The 17,845-nt window shown below is 37.9% G+C and overlaps 1 protein-coding gene across 1 annotated transcript; it reads left to right on the top strand.

Moving 5' to 3' along the window:
- The first annotated feature begins 697 nt into the window (after window positions 1-697).
- On the top strand, window positions 698-16,654 carry LOC131352419 (uncharacterized). Its single transcript, XM_058388542.1, has 46 exons — window positions 698-828; window positions 1,024-1,137; window positions 1,334-1,422; window positions 1,582-1,783; window positions 1,906-2,019; window positions 2,111-2,224; window positions 2,324-2,412; window positions 2,902-3,100; window positions 3,180-3,293; window positions 3,391-3,504; window positions 3,805-3,893; window positions 4,495-4,693; window positions 4,777-4,890; window positions 4,998-5,084; window positions 5,209-5,297; window positions 5,549-5,747; window positions 5,827-5,940; window positions 6,025-6,138; window positions 6,819-6,907; window positions 7,050-7,257; window positions 7,341-7,454; window positions 7,566-7,673; window positions 7,785-7,873; window positions 7,979-8,171; window positions 8,254-8,367; window positions 8,475-8,588; window positions 8,698-8,786; window positions 9,682-9,880; window positions 9,979-10,092; window positions 10,175-10,282; window positions 10,369-10,457; window positions 10,747-10,945; window positions 11,038-11,151; window positions 11,261-11,350; window positions 11,454-11,542; window positions 11,933-12,131; window positions 12,224-12,337; window positions 13,824-13,913; window positions 14,046-14,134; window positions 14,533-14,731; window positions 15,068-15,181; window positions 15,281-15,367; window positions 15,458-15,546; window positions 16,054-16,252; window positions 16,328-16,441; window positions 16,534-16,654. Exons 1-46 carry the CDS (start codon window positions 742-744, stop codon window positions 16,561-16,563), a joined length of 5,685 nt encoding a protein of 1,894 aa, XP_058244525.1. The 5' UTR covers window positions 698-741; the 3' UTR covers window positions 16,564-16,654.
- The last annotated feature ends 1,191 nt before the right edge of the window (window positions 16,655-17,845 follow it).

The following is a 17,845-nucleotide window of genomic DNA, read 5'->3' as shown; positions in this document are numbered from 1 at the left end:
CTCTCCCCTTCAAGGCTTAAATCTTCAGATGTAGACTGAGATGACTGAAAGCCATATGCCGTGTGCTGTTTTCATCTTCCTAATATTGTAAATATGCATTAGTACCCCAGAATAAACCGCAAAGAGATTACATGAGATGAGCGAATAAAAATAGTATATAGTAAAATATACTATACCCCAATCAGGCATAACATTATGACCACCTGCCTAATATTGTGTCGGTCCCCCTTTTGCTGCCAAAACAGCCCTGACCCTGTCGAGGCATGGACTCCACTAGATCCTGTGGTATCTGGCACCAAGATGTTAGAAGCAGATCCTTTAAGTCCTGTAAATCGCCCATAGAGGCCCCACCTCGCAACATACTGGACTTAAAGGACACTTTTGATAGATACTGACCACTGCAGACCGCGAACACTCTACAACAGCTGCAGTTTTGGAGATGATAGCCATCACAACACAGGAGACGTAATTGATATCTACAGAGACGTGATGAAATCTACAGTTTAGATTGTATTTGTAGATGTACACCTTTACGCCTGCGCTTGTCATAGAGATGTCGGTGCTGAAAGAGAAGAAGAAAGAAAGAAAAACATTTGAATACCAAAATAACAACAATTATTAACCTACCTCAGGCTGATTCAGGCTATTTAAAAGCAATTTAAACATTTATAATATCTCCTTAAAGCCTGAGCTAAAGGGCAAAAGAAGACCCACCCAATCAGTGGTACACTATAAATCTTCATGCACACACTGGTACTGTTCTCACAATATTGTGTGTGTGTCAAGTTTCTTATCTTACCTTGCATTGTTGCCAAGATAAGTGGCTCTGTAAGTACAATTTTTCCTAATTACTGATTAATATGAACGAGCAAAGCATCTGTTCAAGTAATTTTTAATTTTTAATTCTTGCTATATATAGTTTATTAATAGTTATTTGTGTGTTTGTTTTTTTTTGTTTTTTTTTTCTTTCTATTTTTTCGATTTTATTTATTATTTATTTACTTATTTATTTATTTATATTAGGAGGGAAAACAATCCTTTTCTATTATGGAGGAATCAAAAATTTCACTCACAGGGAGCACATTCACAAGCACCTTGTCCATTCCGTCTGAGGTTTCAGATACAATCATCCAGCCTGTGAGTTAAATATAATATATATATATATATATATATATATATATATATATATATATATATATATATATATATATATATATATATATATATATATATATATATATTTATTTATTTTTTTAATTAGCAATATATTAATTTTCTCTGATTCGTTCTTACTTTTGATTGACTGAGTGATATTGCTTGCATTCTTCCCCAGACGCTTCCCTTTATGGGTAGAATCCCTGGAGGCTTAAAACCAGATACTGCTGTGTTCTTCCAAGGGGCTGTACCTAACAATGCCAAACTGTAAGCTCTAAATTTTTTACTTTTAAATCAAGTAACGTGAAGAAAATTCCAAACAAAATATCTATTAGGGATCAGGGATTAGAGATACGGTGTCCATTATATAATTTACACTGCATCGCAATTCGAAATCTGAATCAAATTGTGTGTTTTCCTTCACAGCTTTGAGATCAATTTCCACACAGGGCAGCCTTATGGTGATGGTATCGCTTTTCACTTCAACCCTCGCATTACACTTAAATATGTTTACATGAACACCCTCAGAAATGGAACCTGGGAAAAGGATGAAACTGTTTATGACAAACCCATCCCCAAAGGGACATCCTTCAGTCTGATGATTCTCGTCAAGTCAGAGGGATATGAGGTGTGTGTGTGCCTGTGTGTGTGTGTGTGTGTGCGTGTGTTTTTTTTTTTTTTACAGCTAAATTACTTCAAGTACAATGATTCTATAAAGTAATAAAAATGAACTTTCCCATGCTTCTGAAGGTTTATGTGAATGGTCTGTGGTACTGGCTGTTCAAGCATCGCATGCCTCTAGAGCAAGTTTCAACACTTGGTATTCGTGGAGATGTTTTCATTTCAGTCTGTGGCTTTATTAATGTGAGTAAAATAGGTGTTTTGTTTTGTTTGTTTTGTTTATTTTGTCCAATAAATAAATCACTCAAGATCATGTTTGATCTATTTCCATCAGAACTGGAGCAAGTCCTCTTTATGTGCGGAACAATCAAAGATCAACGGCTTGGGGAACTCGTTCTTGAAAATGTTACCCATCCCAGCAGAGCTTTTAAATCCGGTCATCCAGCCTGTGAGTTAAAACGCATGTGTACATTCAATTTGATCGATTAATTATCAATCATTTTTCTGCATCATATAAGAAATGTATATTTTGTTGTCCATGCTACAGGGAATACCGTATACTGGTCCAATATCTGGAGGGATAAAACCAGGAATGGCTCTGTTCATCCAAGGGACTGTTAATCCAGCTGCAAACCAGTGTGTGAATCAATAACACGTATTATCGTCATATCTAAGGGTGTAACAATACATTTGAATAAAAAAACAATTGCACTATTTGAACACCAGTGGGCGCAATCTGTCTAACTATATAGAGACTCATATCAGATCATAACAACCACAAAGGATTATATTTTTTACCAGATTAATGTTAAAAGAGTTTTACATTTAGTAGCTTTCAAATGATGCCAGTTTATTCAAGTAAATTTGTAGGAAATTTTATAATAGTTCATTTTGTTTACAATGTTAAATCTCTGATTATAGCGACATTTGGTTTATTTTGTTTTTTTGCGCAGGAAAAAAATGCATTTCTATTTTCAAAATGAATCAAGAATCAAATTCTCCGAATGAATCTTTGAATGAATCGTGACTCGTGAATCGTTACAACCTTAACCTTTTATCATCATTCTCAGTTATTCTACTGATGCTAATCATTTTGTCTAACTCTTATTTGTTTATTTATTATAGGTTCGGAATAGATTTCAAAGCTGGACCGACCAATACCGACGACATCCCGTTTACTTTAAATCCTCGTATCGGTCAATACGTCTACATGAATACTTTCAGCAATGGCCTCTGGCAAAAAGAGCAACTAGTCACTGATAAGCCCTTCACCAGAGGAGGAACCTTCAGTATACTGATTGTTTTCAATTCAGTTTGTTTTGAGGTATGGAACTAGATCAATATTATTAAGATGTCTGAAATCAAACCCAGGTCATGTCTCTGATTGTACAGCTCTTCTCCAGGTCTATGTGAATGGGATGAAACACTGCACATACATGTACCGCATGTATTTGGGTAAAATTTCTACTCTCTACATTTGGGGAGATGCTTGTATCCACTACTTTGGCTTTACTTATGTAAGTAAACCAATTTCCTATATTAATGTATTTCATGTAAGTGAATGAAATGTTTCTGGTTCGTCTTTTTCATTCTTCGCTTGCATTTTTACATCAGAACTGGAGCAGATCACCTTTCTTCAAGGACCAATTGAAAATCACAGATAAAGGTACCTCAGTCGCAAGTCCATTACTCATCCCACCTGAAATTACAAATGCAGTCATCCAGCCTGTGAGTAAAACCACACGTACGAAGTTGATGAATGTACATGTGTGATAAATATCTGTATGTACAAGTGTTTCTTATTATTTCGGCGAATCATCTCTCTCCACCTATCCCAATCTTCTGCATCCTCAACACTTGCACCCTCTAGCTTCATATCCTCATTTCATCCTAATAAATATCTGTAATCTAGCCATGGGGGTCACAGTCCAGTGACTTCTCTGCTGGTATTCTTCAAGTGGTATCTGACTTTTGGACCCCTCTGTATATAAACATGTATTTAAGTATTTTTTTTTTTTTATACTTCAGAAAATTCCCCATACTGGACCAATATCTGGACAGTTAAGACCAGGAATGGCTCTGTATGTCCGTGGAGCTGTTCTTACAGACGACAGCCAGTACGGTGCTATTCTTCTCCTAAATTTTTGTTTTTTAGAAAGACATTGTTTAACTGATAAATAAACAACTACATACACCGATCAGCCATAATATTATGACCACTGCCAGGTGAAGTGAATAAGACTGATGATCTCCTCATCATGGCACTTGTTAGTGGGTGGGATATATTAGGCAGCAAGTCAACATTTTGTCCTCAAAGTTGATGTGTTAGAAGCAGGAAAAATGGACAAGAGTAAGGATTTGAGCGAGTTTGACCAAAAGGGCCAAATTGTGATGGCTAGACCACTGGATCAGGGCATCTCCAAAACTGCAGCTCTTGTGGTGGTGTTCCCGGTCTGCAGTGGTCAGTATCTATTTTAGCTCCTGTAAGTATCCTTTAAGTTACTTAGAGTACTTAAAGGATCTGCTGCTAACAACTTGGTGCCAGATCCCACAGAACACCTTCTTGGATCTAGTAGAGTCCATGCCTCAAAGGGTCAGGGCTGTTTTGGGAGCAAAAGGTAGACCAACACAATATTAGGCAGGTGGTCATAATGTTATGCCTGATCGGTGTACATACCGAATCAGTCAGTCCTAACTCTGGTCTTGTCTTTGTTACAGGTTGGCAATCGGTTTTCAAAACGGACAAAGTGATAACACGGACATCGCTTTTCTATTCAACCCGCAGTTTGATCAGTACCTATACCTGAACAGCTACAAAAATAACGTCTGGGAGAAAGAGGAGTTGGTCTATGATAGACCCTTCGTCAGAGGGGAAAATTTCATTGTTGTGATTGTGATCAGTAATGAGGGATATGAGGTGTGTTTCTCTAAATAAGTTATTTTTTTCATGAAATACTCGCATAAAATCATGTAATAAATTTAAATGGAAAACTTTTGCAGGTTTATGTGAACGGAACGAGGCACTGCTTGTTCAGGCACCGGGTTCCTGTACAGAGCGTTAATGCACTGGGCATATGGGGAGGTGTTTCTGTCCATTTCTATGGTTTCGTTGAGGTGAATCGAACGGGTTCTTGAAAACATTTTTTTTATTTTCGTAAAAGCCGATGAAACGTCTTTTCCAGTCGAACTCTCTTACTAAATGTTTGATGCATTTTTTTCAGAACTGGAGTGCATCATCATCATCATCATCATCATCCTTGGGCATGTTGGTCATCCCTACTGAAATTTCTAATCCAGTTATCCAGCCTGTGAGTTGGACAATTATGCAATGTTCAAAAATGACTTCGCAAACATATTAGATTCATCATTTTGTATTTATTCATGTCTTATTCTTTATGATGAATATGAATTTTAATGGTGTTTGTGCTACAGCAAATTCCCTACATCGGACCAGTAAGTGGAGGGATAAAACCAGGAATGGCTTTGTATGTCGAAGGAACCGTTCCTGCAAATGGCAATCAGTATGCTGTCATTTTTCTCTTTCTTTTTTTTTTTATTATTATTATTAAATATGGAAAAGTGATAAGCTACAGAATTAAAAAAAAAGAAAAAGAAATCCTTACTGTTACTTACAGGGATATATTTTCTATTTTGAAATAAAATATTATAATAAAAATACATTTTATAGTTTTGTATGTAAACACACATAAAGTACATGTGAAATATTATCTAATCCATGTACTGTAAAATACTTTTTTTTTTTTTTTTACAGGTTTTCAATAAATATTCTTGCAGGGCAGAGTAAAACCGATGACGTTCTTCTTACATTTAACCCTCGGATCGGTCAGTACCTATACCTAAACAGCTTCAGGAATGGTGTCTGGGAAAAGGAGCAATTGGCTCCTCATGAACCCTTCGCAAGGGGGACGGCTTTCAACCTACTGATTTCCGTCAGTTCCCAAAGCTATGAGGTGTGTCTCCTGAATTCACTGATTGACAATTAGTTCCATTTAAATCAATCATAAAAAAAAACGCAAATGTGTTCCACAGATGTACGTGAACGGATCGAAACACTGCACGTTCGCACACCGTATCCCTTTTGAAAGAATAACCGCACTTCACATTTGGGGAGATGTCAACATCAGCTTCTTCGGTTTTATCGACGTGAGTAAAACTATTCCAAGATGTTGCGATTGTCTAGCGGCCCTTTTGTTTCTCAAACTGTTTGATTAAATTTTGTCTTTTCAGAATTGGAGAAGATCCTACACTTTTAGGGACCAACCAAAACACACAGACGTAGGAAGCTCCTTTACGAGTCTGTTACCCGCCACATCAGACATTTTACAGACAGTCATCCAGCCTGTGAGTCAAAGCACATACACTATATTGCCAAAAGTTTTGGGACACCCCTCCAGATGATTGAATTCAGGTGTTGTTGTTCAGGGGTTGGGCTCGGCCCCTTAATTACAGTAAAAAAAAAGAACTCTTAATGCTTTAGCTTCATACCAAGACATTTTGGACAATTTCATGCTCCCAACTTTGTGGTAACAGTTCCTTCCTGTTCCAACATGACTGTGCACCAGTGCACAAAGCAAGGACATGGATGAGGAGGAACTTAAGTCCTGACCTCAACCCCATAGAACACCTTTGGGATGAATTATAGCGGAGACTGTGAGCCAGACCTTCTCATCCAACATCAGTGCCTGACCTCACAAATGCGCTTTTAGAGAAATGGTCAGACATTCCCATAAACACACTCTTAAACCTTGTGGAAAGCCTTCCCAGAAGAGTTGTAGCTACAAAGGGTGGGCCAACTCCATATTACATTCATGTACATGTAACGTCCAGTTTTAGCCTGGCTTGCAGTCTCCGCTCTAATTCATCCCAAAGGTGTTGAATCGGATTGAGGTCAGGACTCTGTGCAGGCCAGTCAAGTTTCATTTTTCAAGATTGTCTAGAATGTAATTCCATTCAATTAAATGTTATTTTGTGTTTAAATGAAAAAAGTGACATTCTTTTATAACTGTATGTGTTTTTCATAGACACTTCCTTATGTGACTACAGTCAAAGGAGGAATGAAACCAGACATGGCCGTGTTAATCCAAGGTGTTCTTCCTGCACATGCCCAAAGGTATTCTCTCTTTTTACTCCTAAAACACAAGCTGAAAAATAAAAAATGAAAGCACTCAGAAATAGCCATACTTACTTATAGATTAATCAGAAATACTACAATATACAATAAATAAATAACACTTCTATTGTTCTCTTCACAGCTTTAAAATTCATTTTAAAACCGGGGACTATATTGATGATTTCGATAACGACATCGCGTTTGAATTCAAGCCCCGTATTGGGAAAGATGTGTGCATGAACAGCTACATACATGAGAGCTGGGGGAGGGAGGAATGCATCTCTGACAAGCCTTTCATTAAGGGAGCAGCTTTCCAATTACTTATCATCATCAAAACTGAGGGCTACGAGGTGTGTCTTTGTGCATTTATAAAAATGTTGTGAATAAAACAAGCAAAAATAAATGTTCAATTAAACACACCTCATTTCTGCAGGTCTTCATTAATGGCATAAGGCACTACATGTACAAGCATCGCTTTCCTCTAGACAGATTTTCAGCATTTGGCATTGCTGGGGATGTTTCCATCCTTGTCTTTGGTTTTATAGACGTAAGTAAAGCAATTCACTGAAAATGATGTCTCTTGGAAAATGGGTGAAATGTATTTTCTAGTCAAGCTGTTCTAATAGCAATGATGACTGACATGATGATCTGCTATCAGAACTGGAAGACACTGAATTTGAGCCAGTCAAACACCACAGTCATGGGGAGTTTAGTTTCAAGACCATTATCTCTCCCATTAGCGGTGTCAAGACCATTCATCCAGCCGGTAAGTTAAACCATCTATGTGATGGAGAGAAATGAAAATACAGCCGCATATCCTGTAGATTATATACTGAAACTTTCTTTTTTGTATTGTAAATTTCTGTACTTTTACCAGAAACTTCCCTATTCAAGTCAAATCACAGGAGGAATAAGACAAAATATGGCTGTGTTCTTCCAAGGGACCGTTCCTATAAACAGCAAAGGGTATGTTTCTACATTTTAGCAGTTACAAAATTATTGTAATTATTATAAATTGAACAATAACATTTAGATTGAATTGAATTTTTTTTCTTCCTTTCTTTGTCACAGCTTTGAAATCAGTTTTAAAACAGGGGAGTCTGACGACATCGCTTTTCACTTCAACCCTCGCATCGGTCAATACGTCTACCTGAACACCTTCAGAAACGGTAGCTGGGAGAAGGAGGAATGTGTCTCTGATAAACCCTTCGCCAAGGGAGCAGGCTTCTATCTGTTTATCGTCATCAATTCAGACAACTATGAGGTGAGCTTATTAGATTCTACCTCTAACAAACACTTCCTATGTTCAGTAATAAACGCTTATAGCCTTTCTGACTCTCCTCCAGGTGTTTGTGAACGGCTTGCGGCATTGTACGTTCAAGCACCGCATTCCTCCGGCGAAGGTTAACACGCTTGGCATTCGTGGTGAAGTTTCCAAAGTCACCTATGGTTTTATTGATGTATGTACAATCATTTCTTGTGCACATGGCTGGAATGTGCTTTCTTTCTGAACTGTTTCATCAATGATCACGTCTTGTATATACCTTTTTCTATTTTTCCTCATCAGAACTGGAGCAGTTCATATCTATGTTTGGATCAGTCAAGAATCACAGGAATGGGGGACACGTTCTCAAGCCTGTTAGCAAGCCCTTCAGATCTGTCACATCTAGTCATTCAGCCTGTGAGTTTACAGCAAATACAATCCAATGATGCACCGTGACAATGTATTAAAAATAGAATAGAATTGGTCTATTTGTGGACATTTAAATGATAGATGTCTACTGTTCCAGACACCACCCTATTTCGCCAAAATACCTGGAGCATTACGAACAGACATGGCAGTATACTTCCAAGGGGTCGTTCCTGCACATGCCGTAATGTAAGGTCTCACTTTATTTTAACTGCTATACAAAAAAAAAAGAAATAATAAATCAGCAGTACACAGTACAGGCAATATAATATGCTGATCAAGAACGTGCACTATATTGCCAAAAGTTTTGGGACGTCTGCCTTGAAATGCACATGAATTTTAATGACATTCCACACTTAATCCGTAGGGTTTAATATGGAGTTGGCTATTCCTTTGCAGTTATAACAGCTTCAACTCTTCTGGGAAGGCTTTCCACAAGGTTTAGGAGTGTGTTTATGGGAATTTTTGACCATTCCTCTAGAAGCACATTTGTGAGGTCAGACACTGATGTTGGACGAGAAGGTCTGGCTCACAGTCTCTGCTCTAATTCATCCCAAAGGTGTTCTATGGGGTTGAGGTCAGGACTCTGTGCAGGCCAGTCAAGTTCCTCCACACCAGACTCTGTCATCCATGTCTTTATGGACCTTGTTTTGTGCACTGGTGTGCAGTCATGTTGGAACAGGAAGGGGTCATCCCCAAACTGTTCTCACAAATTTGGCAGCATGAAATTGTTCAAAATGTCTTGGTATGCTGAAGCATTGAGTTCCTTTCACTGGAACTAAGGGGCTGAGCACAACCCCTGAAAAACAACCCCACACCATAATCCCCCTTCCACCAAACTTTACACTTGGCGCTGTGCAGCCAGGCAAGTACCGTTCTCCTGGTAACCTCCAAACCCAGACTCGTACATCAGATTGCCAGACAGAAAAGCATGATTTGTCGCCCCAGAGAACACCTGAATTCAATGATTTGTAGGGGTGTCCCAAAACCTTTGGCAATATAGTGTATTTTACATTATATCTCTTTTGAAAAAACATGGCAGCTTTGACTTGTATTTTGAAATGATTCTGAATTTTCTTTGCAGCTTTGAGATCAACTTTCAAACAGGTTGGTCTCCAGAGAGTGACGTGGCTTTTCACTTTAACCCTCGCTTTGGCCAATACGTATACTTGAACAGTTGCAGAAATGGCAATTGGGAGAACAATGAATCTGCCTCTGTCGAACCCTTTGCAAAGCAAACAACCTTTAATATGTTTGTTGTCATCAAGTCAGAAGGCTACGAGGTGTGTTTCTTTCGTTTGAGCTCATTTGCATATAGACACTTCAAACAAAAATATTGGCAAAAATATGAACCCATGTACCGTTTACCTTGCTTTTTCAGGTCTACGTGAATGGATCGTTCCACTGTTTGTTCAAGCACCGCTTACCTTTAGAGAACGTTTGTACTCTTAGTATATATGGAGATGTTTCAATCCCCATCTATGGATTTATTGATGTAAGTGAAGCTGTTTCTTACTTACTTGTGCATGTAACTATTGTGCATGTAATTATTGAAGAATTTCTCTCATTTTTATCAGAACTGGAGCAAATCCTCTTTCATTACGGACCAATCTAAAATCACGAGCAAGGGGAGTCAGAGTCTGTTACCGCTACCAGTAGAGGTTACCCAGCCAATAATCCAGCCTGTGAGTAATTCAATTTGTTATTTGAAATTCATTTATCCATGTCTTAATTGCTGCATACTTTTAAATATTGGCTGTATTTTGTCCAGACACTTCCCTATGTGGGTTTGATCACAGGAGGCTTAAAACCAGACATGGCTGTGTTCTTCCAAGGGACTATTCCTGAACATGCTCAAAGGTACAAATATTTAAAACTGTAGAAAAGACAAGTAAATATTAAAATAGAATAAAAGTTCAGAAATATTTCAGAATTTGAAATTAGAGGGCAATCAGAGGGCTCAGTGGTAGGTTTCTTGCCTACCATGCGGAAGGCAGCCACTGGATGCAGTGCCAGGACCAGTTGGTCCACTGTGGTGACCCCTCATACATGTAGGGAGCAGCCGAAAGATCAACAAACAGTGTCTATTAAATTATAGTTCAGAATATTTAAGGATCAAACCAAATGAATTTTTTGTTTTTTTTTACAGCTTTGAAATCAACTTCAAAACCGGACCGTCTCATGGTGACGACATCGCATTTCATTTCAATCCTCGCATTAATTCATTTGTCTACCTGACAAGCTTCAGAAATGGTAGCTGGGATAAAAGGGAAATTACACCTGAGATACCCTTTTCTAGGGGAACAGCTTTAAATATGTTTATTGTCATCAACTCAGAGGGCTATGGGGTGCGTTTACAAGTTGATATGCAGAACATTATTGTAGATAAGTAAACCATTTATTCTAAGAGCATTAGTCACACACATATAATTATTTCCAGATCTATGTGAACGGCTCAATGTATTGCAACTTCAAGCACCGCATTCCTCTAGAGAAAGTTTCAATACTCTCCTTTTGTGGAGATGTCTCCATTCCCATCTGTGGTCTTACTGGCGTAAGTTAAACATTTAGGTATAAGCTGATTGTTCTTGTTAAATTTTTTTTTTCCTCTGGATAAGCTGCTTCTTCGAAGAATATGCTTATTATATTTGTTTCGTCTTCAGAACTGGAAGATGTCTTCATTTTGCTCAGGTTCAGGGACTGCTAGCTCTACACCTGTCCCTAAAGATGTTTCATATCTGATCAGCAACCCTGTGAGTAAATGGGCTATTCAAATGAACATGTGAAACCGTGATATGATCATCCTGCTCCGTGAGAGAGTGTTCAGATTTGTATTTCTTTTATTTTGTTTTACAGACACTTCCCTATATAAGTAACTTCCTTGGAAGGATAAAACAAGACATGATTATACTTTTCCAAGGGACTGTTCCTGCAGATGCCCAAAGGTATGGAATTGGAACAAACACCACACAGTATAGAAGTACTATAATTATAAAAGGGAATTAATTAATTAACTGAGATAAATTTGAAATTTATTTGATTGATTGCTTAATAAAGGCATAAGCAGGTTTTATATTATAGTTCTTTGCAAGTGCAAGTCATTACCTGGACACAGTAGAGAACTGCATTTCCTTCATTTATTTATTTATTTATTTATTTTAATTAAGTATTTTAATTTTTATTTATTAAGTATTTTATTTTTTATTTATTGCTGCTTGTTTATTATTGATAATAATATTGTTATTGTTAAACAAATTTCTATTGTATAGGTCACTTATATTTAAAACCATTATTTAAACACATATGTTTGCAAATACATACGTTTTTCTTCACAGCTTTGAAATAAATCTCAAAACGGGACTGTCTGATAAAGATGACATCGCTTTTCATTTCAACCCTCGCATCGGTCAGTACGTCTACCTGAACAGCTTCCGTAACGGTGCCTGGGAGACGGAGGAAACCGCATCTGACAAACCCTTCAGCAAGGGAGCAGCCTTCCAAATTCTTCTAGTCCTGAAATCTGAGGGCTATGATGTGAATACTGATTTGCTAAAATGATAAAAAAAAAACAACCACACAAAAAAACAACTGTTCTAGCATTAATCAAATGTGTATCGTTTCTGCAGGTCTACGTCAACGGCATAAGACACAGTGTGCTCAAGCATCGTGTTCCTCTAGAGAGAGTTTCAACACTTGCCATTGCTGGAGATGTTTCTCTTGCAGTCTGTGGGTTTATTGACGTAAGTCTGATGCAGCTTTATTGGTATTAATGTTATAGATGTAAGCTGATTATTCTTATTATATATATATATATACACTATATTGCCAAAAGTATTCGCTCACCCATCCAAATAATCAGAATCAGGTGTTCCAATCACTTCCATGGCCACAGGTGTATAAAATCAAGCACCTAGGCATGCAGACTGTTTTTACAAACATTTGTGAAAGAATGGATCGCTCTCAGGAGCTCAGTGAATTCCAGCGTGGAACTGTGATAGGATGCCACCTGTGCAACAAATCCAGTCGTGAAATTTCCTCGCTCCTAAATATTCCACAGTCAACTGTCAGCTGTATTATAAGAACGTGGAAGTGTTTGGGAACGACAGCAACTCAGCCACGAAGTGGTAGGCCACGTAAACTGACGGAGCGGGGTCAGCGGATGCTGAGGCGCATAGTGCGAAGAGGTCGCCAACTTTCTGCAGAGTCAATCGCTACAGACCTCCAAACTTCATGTGGCCTTCAGATTAGCTCAAGAACAGTGCGCAGAGAGCTTCATGGAATGGGTTTCCATGGCCGAGCAGCTGCATCCAAGCCATACATCACCAAGTGCAATGCAAAGCGTCAGATGCAGTGGTGTAAAGCACGCCGCCACTGGACTCTAGAGCAGTGGAGACACGTTCTCTGGAGTGACGAATCGCGCTTCTCCATCTGGCAATCTGATGGACGAGTCTGGGTTTGGCGGTTGCCAGGAGAACGGTACTTGTCTGACTGCATTGTGTCAAGTGTAAAGTTTGGTGGAGGGGGGATTATGGTGTGGGGTTGTTTTTCAGGAGCTGGGCTTGGCCCCTTAGTTCCAGTGAAAGGAACTCTGAATGCTTCAGCATACCAAGACATTTTCATGCTCCCAACTTTGTGGGAACAGTTTGGGGATGACCCCTTCCTCTTCCAACATGACTGTGCACCAGTGCACAAAGCAAGGTCCATAAAGACATGGATGACAGAGTCTGGTGTGGATGAACTTGACTGGCCTGCACAGAGTCCTGACCTCAACCCCATAGAACACCTTTGGGATGAATTAGAGTGGAGACTGAGAGCCAGGCCTTCTCGTCCAACATCAGTGTGTGACCTCACAAATGCGCTTCTGGAAGAATGGTCAAAAATTCCCATAAACACACTCCTAAACCTTGTGGACAGCCTTCCCAGAAGAGTTGAAGCTGTTATAGCTGCAAAGGGTGGACCGACGTCATATTGAACCCTATGGATTAGGAATGGGATGTCACTTAAGTTCATATGCGAGTCAAGGCAGGTGAGCGAATACTTTTGGCAATATAGTGTATATATATATATATATATATATATATATATATATATATATATATATATATATATATATATATATATATATATATATATATATATATATATATATATATATATATATAATCTTTTTCTGGGCAAACTTCTTAAAGAGGACATGCTTAATTTTTTTTAAAATTTTCTCTTCAGAACTGGAAGACCTCATCCTTTTCCTCAGTTATATCAACTTCAAGCCTTACTCCCGTCCCTAAAGAGGTTTCATTTCCAATCAGCAACCCTGTGAGTTAAACCAGCACATAACACAGACATGTCTATAATAACACAGACAGAACTTCCTAGAGTCATCCAGCCTGCTCCATGATGGACACCTAATGGCTCACATTGTTGTTTTTCGTTTTTTTACCCCTACAGACACTTCCTTATGTGGGAAAACTCCCAGGAGGGTTAAAACAAGAATCAGCTTTATTTTTCCAAGGGACTGTTCCAGCAGATGCCAAAAGGTATAATCTGAAAATATGGTTGAATGGACATAAAAGCATGCAGATTAAAAATCAAGGAATTTAAATCATTTTGTTTTTACAAGTCACAAGTATAAGTCCTGGGATAAGCACATGAGACATTATATATGGTTTTCTTCTCACTGCCAAATATTTTAATGCATTTAGTACTGTTTTCCCCTTTCCAACACCTGGATACTGTAACGATTTATAATCCTATTATCTGATTTCAACCAGAAGAGGACGTATTGGTGCTTGAGTCTGTGTTTTTCTCAATATTTCATCCTCATGTCATCTCAGGGAGTTTTGCCCTGCCACTGGGCAGGGCATTGGGCATAAATATACCTGCATTATGTTTTTAGATAGACAATTTGCAATATTTTTCATTTTCTTCTTCACAGCTTTGAAATCAATTTCAAGACGGGTCCGTCTGATAGCGATGACGTCGCTTTCCAATTCAGTCCTCGCTTTGGTCAATCCCTCTACCTGAACTGCTTTAGAAATGGAAAGTGGGAGAAGGAGGAAACCTCACCTGAACCACCCTTCACCAAGGGAGCAGCCTTCCAAATGTTTGTAGTCTTCAAATCTGAGGGCTATGAGGTTTGTACAGATATTTCACATACTTATCATATTTATCTAGTATTTCCTGTTATAAGATTATAATAAACCGAATGTCAGATTATTAAACCAGTTTCTAGAGATTATTCATACATTTCAAACCTGAAATATTTTATTAACTCGATTGATATATGATGTTGAGCATTTTTAGAATCAAGCAAAAATAATGAAATAACGAAATAAACACATCCATATAAAACTTGTTGTGAGAAAAAAACATTTTAAATCAAGCTGAATAACCTTACGTTTTATTTATTATCTCATACTAAGCGATATTAGATTTTCCCAGAATTCCCAGACATTTAATTTAATTCCCAGGTCTATGTGAATGGCGTGAAATGTTGCCTGTTCAAGCACCGCATTCCTCTAGAGAAAGTTTCAATACTTGCCTTTAGGGGCAATGTTTCCCTGTCCAGCTGTAATCTTATCGATGTAAGTAAAACAGTTTCTTTTATATCTTCGAATGGTATATTTTTTGACCAGGGTGCTTTCTTAACAAAAACCCTTGACATTTTCCTATTTTCTCTTCAGAACTGGAAGACCTATTCCTCCTCAAGTGTGGTGAGCTCAAGCACTACAACCATCTCTGTAGATGCTGTGGCTCCTGTCAAAAACCCTGTGAGAAAAACCAGCACATAACACTTGACACTGTTATTTCTACAGACGTCCAGCCAGATCTGATATGTAAATTGTTCATGTTGTTTACAGACACTTCCCTATGTGGGTAATTTCCCAGGAAAGGTAAAACAAGACATGGCTGTACTTTTCGAAGGGACTGTTAAAACCGACGGCAAAAGGTATGCTCTTAAAATCTGTGCATTTTCTAGATGGCTTATCCTACACATGTTCAGGGGGGGATCTCCAAAGGACTTAATGCAGGAAACCCTCAGAAAAGAATGCCAACCGATAAAAGGACGCAATCGCACACACACTCTGGACAATTTAGAGATGTCACTCAGCCAGTAACACAATGTCTTTGGACTGGGAGAGGAAACCAGAGTAGCACATGGAGATCATGCAAACTCTAGACACTCAGGGTGGAGGTGGGAATCAAAACCACAATCCCCGTGTATTGGTGTGGCCATCTGTCTAAATCCACTGGAATGAAAATGAAGACATTGGCAGATAAATGCACTATATAGTCATAAAAGCAAAATGCAATATACAGTAGTGTATGTTCTAATAAACTAATACTACATACTTAATACATTTAATACAGCTTCCCTTCTCTGTTTGATTGTATAATTGTACTGCTTCCTGTTGAGGATTCCTTTATTCCTTTATGGGGTTTTTTTTCTTTACAGATTTGAAATAAATTTCCAAACAGGCCAAAGTACCAAAGATGACATTGCATTTCACTTTAACCCTCGGATTGACCGCTATACCGCCTTGAACAGCTGCAAAAATGGTAGCTGGGGGAAGGAGGAATCTGCACCTGACAAACCCTTCGCTAAGGGAGCAGCCTTCCAAATTATCATTGCCATCAAATCAGACGTATATGAGGTGTGTCTGTTTTTATTTATTTATTTTGCACTATAAATGTATAAACCATTAAATGAACGTTCCACTCTCCGTCAGGTTTACGTGAACGGCATGAGCCACTGCACATTTAAACATCGCGTGCCTTTTGAGAAAGTTTCTACCATTGCCATAGGTGGGGAAGTTACCATGCAGCTCATTTGTTTTATTGAAGTAAGCATTTTTTTTCTCCTTCCAATTTTATTAATTTTTTTTTTGGTTGATAGCTTCATTAAATAACATTTTTATATTTCTTTTTCCATTAGAACTGGAAGAGCCCATCTATGCGTAAATAATCATCGAGAAGACTAACACCTACAGTATGTACGGGGAGGAAGTTGCAGAAACGGAGTTCGATGGATCAGAATAAAACAACATTTTAATTTCCACTAAATGAACTTGGTTGTTGATCGCATTAAGTCTCTTATGGAAACGTGTAGACTTTCACATATGGAATAACATGATTATGAATTTATATTGCTAATGTGGTTAAAATGTTTTCACAATTCACAAGTTCAGACAAGTTTATAAACATATTGAATTTTCCAAAAAATACATTCCATTCAAATTCACATTTTGCATCAGATAATCTAAAGGTTTGCTGCAAGGCCTGCTTGGGAACTTCTAATACAATTAAGAAAAAAAATGTATATGCAATAATACAGAAAGAAGTGACAAGACTGTCCAGAAGCTATAAATGAACTTCTGGGCTGATTTTTGATATCTTGGTAAGGTAACTTGTCTGGCTAGCAATATACTTTGGAAAGGCTTTGACACTAGCATTAAGAATCTCCATTAGAAAAGCTCAAAGGACGAGTTCAGGGAAGAATCGGTATCTTTCATGTACTTTACTTATCTGCTTTGGTGTATTAACATCATGTATACTTAGTCCTCTGTTAGAAAAATGGACACCTTGATGGGTAACTGTACTTTGTTTGAGCTTTTCTTTTGTTAACGCTTCTTTGTTAATTCTTAATAAACAATGGGAATCTGAAAGTTTTATCACTAATGTGTAAAAAAAATGGTCTTTCTTGACAAGGGAGGAACATAACAGCAAAAAGTAATTGCTAATTAATGGATTAGATAAGGTTTCTGAGGCAAATATATTTATAACAGGGATAATAATGTTTACCTCGCACTGGTCTAGAACATGTAGCGCATGTTAAAGTATTTGCGACATCACAAACACGAACATTTATTCATGAAGTGGCGATGGACTTCTGGTTCAACTAAATCTTCTATAAAAATCTATAAAAAATATATCAGGCAAACTCAAAAACATACTGCCATTTTTAACAGTGAAGAAAATACAACAACTTTTTCCTTATCATTGGACCAGTGCACCAGTACCAACACTACTGTGTGTAGCTAAATGACAGAATCACATGCTAATCAACGTCAGTGACACTTGTTCAAGTTGATTATACTCATTTACATAAGAGATGATATCTAGCAATGCTTTACGGGATGTGTATATGTCCATGTGCTTTATATATGGTGCTTAATCTCTTAGACAATGGGAGTGCATGCTAGTAGAACCGTGTGTGTGTGATGGTACGATGGGAAGGAGGACTCACT

The sequence above is a fragment of the Hemibagrus wyckioides genome, linkage group LG04 (assembly GCF_019097595.1).
Source record: "Hemibagrus wyckioides isolate EC202008001 linkage group LG04, SWU_Hwy_1.0, whole genome shotgun sequence".
Lineage (NCBI taxonomy): Eukaryota > Metazoa > Chordata > Actinopteri > Siluriformes > Bagridae > Hemibagrus > Hemibagrus wyckioides.
Note: the sequence above shows the minus strand (reverse complement) of the source record. Positions and strands in the feature narration are given on the sequence as shown.

Excerpts from the sequence above, each read along its gene's own strand:
- LOC131352419 (XM_058388542.1), top strand. The coding sequence starts at position 742 with ATGCACACACTGGTACTGTTCTCACAATATTGTGTGTGTGTCAAGTTT. Across the intron at positions 1,423-1,581 it reads GTACCTAACAATGCCAAACT|CTTTGAGATCAATTTCCACA; the intron begins GTAAGCTCTAAA and ends TTTCCTTCACAG. Across the intron at positions 7,874-7,978 it reads GTTCCTATAAACAGCAAAGG|CTTTGAAATCAGTTTTAAAA; the intron begins GTATGTTTCTAC and ends TCTTTGTCACAG.